This window comes from Caloenas nicobarica, chromosome 19 (genome assembly GCF_036013445.1).
Source record: "Caloenas nicobarica isolate bCalNic1 chromosome 19, bCalNic1.hap1, whole genome shotgun sequence".
In the NCBI taxonomy this organism is placed as follows: domain Eukaryota; kingdom Metazoa; phylum Chordata; class Aves; order Columbiformes; family Columbidae; genus Caloenas; species Caloenas nicobarica.
In genome coordinates, this window is record NC_088263.1 from 9,477,420 (window position 1) to 9,484,772 (window position 7,353).

General features: G+C 59.2%; 1 protein-coding gene across 1 annotated transcript; it reads left to right on the top strand.

Annotated features, from left to right (window-relative positions):
- The first annotated feature begins 330 nt into the window (after positions 1 to 330).
- On the top strand, positions 331 to 6,486 carry LHX3 (LIM homeobox 3). Its single transcript, XM_065648707.1, has 6 exons — positions 331 to 400; positions 3,287 to 3,458; positions 3,638 to 3,840; positions 4,052 to 4,203; positions 4,305 to 4,476; positions 6,068 to 6,486. Exons 1-6 carry the CDS (start codon positions 331 to 333, stop codon positions 6,484 to 6,486), a joined length of 1,188 nt encoding a protein of 395 aa, XP_065504779.1.
- Positions 6,487 to 7,353: the final 867 nt, after the last annotated feature.

The window sequence follows — 7,353 nt, forward strand, 5'->3', positions numbered from 1 at the left end:
TCCGCTTTGCCCCCGAGGGCGGCGGCTGCAGCCGGAGCCTGCGCGTCGTGCGAGTCGGCCCCGGCCACGCGTGGGACGTGGGGGGACAGTGTCGCCTCCCCTCCCGCTTTTGTAATGCTAAAGAGCCCCGCGGTGAACCGCGGCCCAGCTGCGGCCCGGCCCGACGGCGCGGTGCCGCCCCCGGCCCGCCCCCCCGCGCCGGCCCCGCTCCGCCCCGGGCGGCGGCCAACCCCCGCGCCGCTCCCTGCGCTCCCCTCCGCGCCGCTCCGCCACTCCTCCGCAGCCACCCGCGCACCTCGGACGGCGCCCGGCGCGCCCACGGAGGCCGCGATGTTGCTGGAACGGGTCCGCGCCGGCTCGGAGAAGGCACCGGAGCTCTGCCCCTTCCCGCGGAGCCCAGGTGAGGGGTGGGACGCGCAAATCTCCGCGTCCCCCCGCGGAGGCGCACGTAGCCGCTCTGGGAGCCCCGGCAGTAGCGGCTCCGGCCGTTCCGCGCTCCCCGGGGCACCGTCGGGGCCGCGGTCGGGGCTGGCTACCGGGGAGGGCGAGCGGTCCGACGGCACCGGGGGGTCCATCCCGGTCCATCCCGCCCGCCCGCTCTCCCTCTCGTTCTCTCCTGCCTCGTCCTCAACATCAGAGACCGATCCGCTGCTCTCGCACGCTGACGGCTCCGGCCCCGCGCCCGCTCCAGGCGCCTGTTCGGGTCCCGTCGGGTCTGGACCGGGGCTCCCCGTCCACTCCCGGGGAAAACGCGGAGGCCGCCCCGGGCTCCTCACCGGCCCCAGCCCCGGCGGGAGCTCTGACCCGCGCCGCGGAGCGGCGGGTCCTGCCCCGAGGTCCCACAGGTTTCCGCGCAACGAGAGCAGGGACGAAACGGGGAGTTTCTGCCCACCGGTTTGGCCTCGACGATGGGCACCCCCTGCGCCACCCAGTCCGGCTCTGACCCGGCTTTTCCCCCCTCTGGAAAAACTCCCATTAATTCTTTTCCAAAATGTTTTTTTTTCCCTCCCGTTTACCGAACGGAGACAGCATTGTCGGGGCGGGGAGAATCGGGCCGCGCTGCCCTGGCGTGTCCGGGACACCGGGGGTCTCACTGGGGGTGGCAGAGCTGGGTCCGCGGCACCGGGTCCGGTCCCGATGCGGGGTCGGCCCGGTTCTCGCCAACATGGACAGCGGCCGACGGAGGCTTAAAAACAAAACCAACGAGGAGCCGGGTCGGGGGCCTCGCAGGTCGCGGTAGCCGAGGTGCCACCGGGAGAGGGACCGACCCCGCGGGCCGGGCAGCCCGATAGCCCCCGCCATGGGGCTGGTGCCCCTGCTCCTGCCCCTCGCTTGGCGCCCGGTTTGTCTCTCTGTGGCTCTTCTCCGCTATTGTCCGCGGTGCGGTCACCGCAGCCGCGGGAGTTCCATGTTTGATCCGGCAACCGGGAGATGTTTTTGCTATCGGGAGGAGGAGGGGACGCACCCGAAAGCGAACCCCCGGTAGAAGGAACGACGCGAAAACGGCGTTTTCCCGCAGGATGCGACGCTCGTTTCTGGCCCCGTGCTCGCCGACCGGGCTCCGTCGGGGCCCCGGGGGGCAGCGGGATGGAAGCAGCGGGGCTCAATGGGGCTTACGGTGGCGGAGGCCTGAGGCTGGGCGGCGGCAGGACCGGGCCCGGCTGGGGCTTCGTGCCGCCAGAGGGGTCGACCCGTGCGGTGCTTTGTCCGGGCCGGGGACAAATCCCGGGGTTTGCGGCTCACAACGAGCTCGGAGCAGCGGCCGGCGCTGCCACCCCCGCGGTGCTGCCCCCGCCGCCGTCTCGACCCCCGCCTGCCGCCAGCCCCGTCGGGGGCGGCCCCGCCCGGGGTTCGTTTCCGGGCGCCCCGGAGCCGTCACCCTCCCGCCGTGCCCAGCCGGGAAGGGGCGGCGGGAGGGGATGTGCCGCTGGCCCCGGGGGGATTAAATACAGCGCGCCGCGATGCCCTGCCCGGCGCTTCAGACCGGCACCGGCGGGGAGGGCCGGCGTCTAAAAATAACCTGCTTCGGCGAATTAAATCCCCGGCGCCGCGGGGGAGGCAGCGGCCGGCGGGGGGGACAACTGCCCCTGTGGTTTGGGGGGGCCGGGGAGAGCCGACGAGGGAGAGCGCAGTGGTTCCGCACCCCGGCCCGGCCTCGGTAGCGGCGGGGCCGGGGGCGGTGGGCGCGGGGTTGGGCAGCGGGGGCTGCGCCCGCGCCCCGCGGAAGTTGCGCCAGTGCCCGCAGCCCGGCTGAGGGAGCGGAGCTGCCGCGGCCCGCGGAGCCGCCATGCAGCGTAAGAGCCGCGGCCGGGAGCGGGCCGGGCTGTACCAGGACCTTACCGGGGCCGGGGCTCCGTCCTCCCCGGGCAGCCCGGGGCCAGGGCCGCTGCCTGTAGTGCTGCCGTTATTGGGGTTATTCGTTTGGACGCGGTGAATTGTTGAGGAGGCGATTAATACCTATAACGATATCATTTCCACCGCTACCCTTACCCACAGCTATACATCTCTCTCTGTAGTTATCTTTACATATAGATACTCTTATGTCTGCATCTATCTGTATCTATACCGCCGTTTCTATATATATACGTCCATCTGTATCTACACCAATATATCTATATTTATGTACCCCTATATCCACATTTTTACCTACCTATCCATGTCTACGCCTATATACCGATATCAATATATTTATGTCGATATATCTGTACATTTTCGTTCTCAATGTATTCTACCTGTTTATTTTTATATCTCTATTTCTCTATATCTGTATCCTTATATCATCTGTTTCTATATCATCTCTGTCGGTATCTGCATTGCGACGGGACAAGCCTACTGCTTTTTAATTTTCTGTGCAATCCTCATAATCTTCGGCAGTTTATTTCCCCACCCCGCCCGGGCTACCCCGCCGTTATTTGCAGGTGAAATTTGGAAATGTAGGAAAAGGGGAAAAAAAAAAGCCTGGAATAACTGCCTTTCAACTTTGCCGGCGGCTCGGCCCGCGGGTTAATTCCGTTCCCATCACTTCCCTTCTCGTTTCCCTCGGTGTCCCCAGGCACTTCCGCCGGTGTGGGTACTGCTCTCTGCGGCGCGATGAGAGGCTCACACGCCGCAGCGCCAACGAATTTGAACGAATAAGATTTTTTTTCGGACCGTTCCCCGGGTCAACGCCAGGTCCGCCGACGGGCGGCGGCAACCCCGGGGGCTGCGGGCCGGGCCGGTCTCGGGCAGGAGGTGGGAGGCAGCGGGGCCGTCGGGGCGGCGGCTGACAGGGGCTGCCTCCCCGCAGAGATCCCGTTGTGCGCCGGCTGCAACCAGCACATCGTGGACAGGTTCATCCTCAAGGTCCTGGACCGACACTGGCACAGCAAGTGCCTGAAATGCTCCGACTGCCAGACGCAGCTGGCCGAGAAGTGCTTCAGCCGCGGGGACGGCGTCTACTGCAAGGAGGACTTCTTCAAGTGCGTGGGGACGGGACGGGGAGAAGCCGACGGGGGGACAGTCTGGGTGGGTGTCGGACACGCGTGGGGTTCAGCACCGCGGGCAGCGCCGGGCGGGTTCAGCACCGCGGACAGCGGCAGCTCCAACCCGCCCCGGCCCCCGCCGCGCTCAGCGGCCGCCGCTTGTCCCTCCCGCTCAGGCGCTTCGGGACCAAGTGTGCCGCCTGCCAGCAAGGCATCCCCCCGACCCAGGTGGTGCGCCGGGCCCAGGACTTCGTTTACCACCTGCACTGCTTCGCCTGCATCGTCTGCAAACGGCAGCTGGCCACCGGCGACGAGTTCTACCTGATGGAGGACAGCAGGCTGGTCTGCAAGGCAGACTACGAGACGGCCAAGCAGAGAGGTACCCCTTGCCCCGTCCCTCCCATCCCCCCGCGAGGGCAAGAGGGAGACGGCCTAGGATCCTCTTGCCCTCCGGGACACGCTCATGGAGCGGGTGGGAGGGGTGTCCGGGAGCATCTGCCGTCAGGGGGTGGCTGGAGGGAGGACGGAGGTCCCACGTCCCCGGGAACGCTCCGTGGTAACTTCGCCTCTAACTCGCACTGTGTCGGCAGAGGCTGAGTCCACGGCCAAGAGGCCCCGCACCACCATCACGGCCAAGCAGCTGGAAACCCTGAAAAACGCCTACAACAACTCGCCCAAGCCGGCGCGGCACGTCCGGGAGCAGCTTTCATCGGAGACGGGGCTGGACATGCGGGTGGTGCAGGTGAGACGGGGCGGCCCTCGCCTCCCCGCCGGCTCTGTCCGGGCGGCGGGGAAGGGGCCGGTCCCGCAGAGAGGGAGCTCCCCGGTGTGTCCTGCTTGCAGGTCTGGTTCCAGAACCGCCGGGCCAAGGAGAAAAGGCTGAAGAAGGATGCGGGGAGGCAGCGGTGGGGTCAGTACTTCAGGAACATGAAGCGATCCCGGGGGACCTCCAAGTCCGACAAGGACAGCATCCAGGAGGAGGGGCCCGACAGCGACGCCGAGGTCTCCTTCACAGGTCGGGGCTTTGCCGAGTGCGGTCTGTGCCCTCCCTGTAAAGCTGCTTTCCGTGTCGACGCTGCTTTCACTCCCTCGGTGCACCGTTACTAATTTTCAGCCTTAATACAAGGAGTGAAAATAAGCGCCCAAGGCGGGAGAAGTGCAGAGCTGCGGGATTTGCCGCGGTGCGGCCCCGGCTGCCCGGTACTGGCAGAGCTGCGGGGGAGTCGTAGCTGAGGAACTGCAGGGAGACCCCGCTCTCCCTGCGAGGGGGCTGTGTCAGCTCCTAAAAGGTGCAGGGAGAGCAGGAAGAGCTCCCCGGGCAGGCGCTGCGGCTGTTAGAGCCGCTGCTCACATAGAGCCTTTTCAAGGGACTCTTGGAAATACAAAAAACAGAGTCTGAAATCACTGCATGTTTCTGTGGGAAAAGTGTGTAGAATTTATTTTCAACCTATTTAGGGGTGGTTTATCTGCGCAGTCACTAGTTAGATCTCCATTCCCTGTTCTGTGGGAGCTGTTTGCTCTCCACTGTGCTCTAGAAGGGAGATCGCTGCGTGTTAGGAGGTTTCTGCGTCGGAGGGTCCCATTTTTGGAGCAGACATTTCTGCCGGGGGAGGTCGATGCCTGCAGTGGGGGCACGTTCTGCGTCCCAAAGCTGCCCCATGGCCCAGGGGTCTCTGCTGACGGTATCTGGTCTGTGCTACCGCAGCACCCACATGTGCATGTGTGTGCGTGTATTTTTTTTAGGAACCCAGGAGAGAAGCTGAAATGCAAATTCTGTGTACATATTTACACAGACATGTGTCTATAATGCATGTATGTTTATACACACAGAGCTTTGCATCTCAGCTCCTCTCCAGTGTTCCTAAAAACTATTTGATTTTCAAGTCTGTTTATACACACTGTGCATCAACATCATTAAATATGAATATACTATAAATAATAACTAAAAAATGGTGAACAATTACTGATAGCTTGACGCCACAAACAGGTTTGTATCCCAGGCAACAGAGCAGCTCTCACTGTCCATAAAGCCCCTAACGAATACAAACAATTTTTGCTGTTAACTCAAAAAATATTGCTCATCTTTCAGAAGTGTTTTTAAGTCTTACAAATACATTTCATTAGCCTGTTCCTGAGCAGACAAATACTGCTGAGATTGAATATATTGTTTTTTCTGAGCAATGGAGAATTTTTCTTGCATTGGTGAATGTTCAGGTAGCTCCTAAAATTGATATCAAAATTTGAGATAAACATCAAAGCCAAATAGAAATGCAGAACAAAAGGTGGAAAGACATTTAACTCATAGTCCATGTTAAAAGATTATTTTAAAATCACAGGTTTATATTTTAGTATGTACTTTTCATGCATATTTATAAAATCCAAAATGTATTAGACATTTGTACTCTGAAAAAATAATAATCCTGTGGCCTTCTGTGAAGATCCATCAACAAGGATGGGAATAATAAGGAATTACAAGTGGCAAGAGCAGGGCTGCTCAGCTCCATCCATCTAATCTATTTATACCCAGAGCCTGCAGGAGTTCCCGTGTGACCGCTGCCAGTCACAGCCATTACTCTCCCAGTAAAACCAGTGTGTTTCCCTTTCAGATGAGCCCTCCATGTCCGAAATGAGCCATTCCAACGGGATTTACAGCAATCTCAATGAAGCATCCCCTGCTCTGGGGAGACAGGCTGGGACCAACGGGAGCTTTGCTCTGGATCACAGCAGCATCCCAGCTCAGGACCAGTACCACGACCTGCGATCCACCAGCCCCTACGGGATACCCCAGTCACCGGCGTCCTTGCAAGCGCTGCCAGGCCACCAGCCTTTAATCACCAGCTTGGTTTACCCAGACAACGGCTTGGGCATCATGGGACAAAGCGGACAAGGGGTGCCCCAGACCATGAGGGTCCTGGCCGGGAACGGACCCAGCTCCGACCTCTCCACCGGCAGCAGCGGCGGGTACCCGGATTTCCCCGCCAGCCCAGCCTCTTGGCTGGATGAAGTTGACCACGCTCAGTTTTGATGCAGGGTCCAGCACCGTGCAGTGAGGAGGGAAAGGACTCGGTGCCGTTGAACATCGTCTGCTCTCGGGAATGACAGAGGGACAAATTGAGGGTGCTGAGCGGGGCAGGACAGCGCGACGAGGCGCAGAGACCGGCTTTGCTTTTGGAGGGGTCGGCAGAGGACAGGGGCACTGCAGTGATGAGCACCCGGAGTGTCCAAACGCAACTGATTATTGTGTCTTTACTAAACACCGAGACTTGTGCTTTACAGATTTGAGATGAGGTGTTATGCTCTCTGTTGTCAGTGCATTCTCCAGAGCAAGGACTTGCTTCACCACCCATCCACACCAAGACCTTTTAAAGAGAAAATAAAGTCCTCACCCACAGTAAAAGGTGTGACAATGTCTATATTTCTATAGGGGAAATGTTAATAGTGAATCACTTCAGAAATCCATGGTAGAAAACTTCTCTGTTCTTCCAGCAGATTTTTAAAAAAGCGCACCGATGCGGTATGTTTTGTTTTATTTTGAATTTACATTAACTTTTCTAAAATGAAATGCTCTTTAATATGCCAATCATTTATCAACAACCCTTTTCCTTTGTAAAATGAAAATCATATGTTAATTCTGCTTCTTATCTTTTTAATTTGTAGATTGCTAGCTTTATTCTTCCATGTAAGCATTAAACCGTGAATAGATGTATTTATTACCAAATAACTACACTTTTGTCGTGAGGTCAAGAGGTGGTTTTTCTTGACCCAGGAACACTAGCAGCTCTGGGTTGTGAATTTTATGCTTTTCTTTCAAATTCCTTCACAACAGTTTTACTGCAAAGTGTCTCAAAAATCACCCTGATGTCTTGTTGCCAAATACCTTCTTGGGGGTGTC

Bases quoted from the DNA above. Each gene is read 5' to 3' on its own strand.
- LHX3 (XM_065648707.1), top strand. From the start codon at position 331: ATGTTGCTGGAACGGGTCCGCGCCGGCTCGGAGAAGGCACCGGAGCTC. The intron at 401-3,286 runs GTGAGGGGTGGG...GCCTCCCCGCAG, and splicing joins CCCCTTCCCGCGGAGCCCAG to AGATCCCGTTGTGCGCCGGC. The intron at 3,841-4,051 runs GTACCCCTTGCC...CTGTGTCGGCAG, and splicing joins CGAGACGGCCAAGCAGAGAG to AGGCTGAGTCCACGGCCAAG.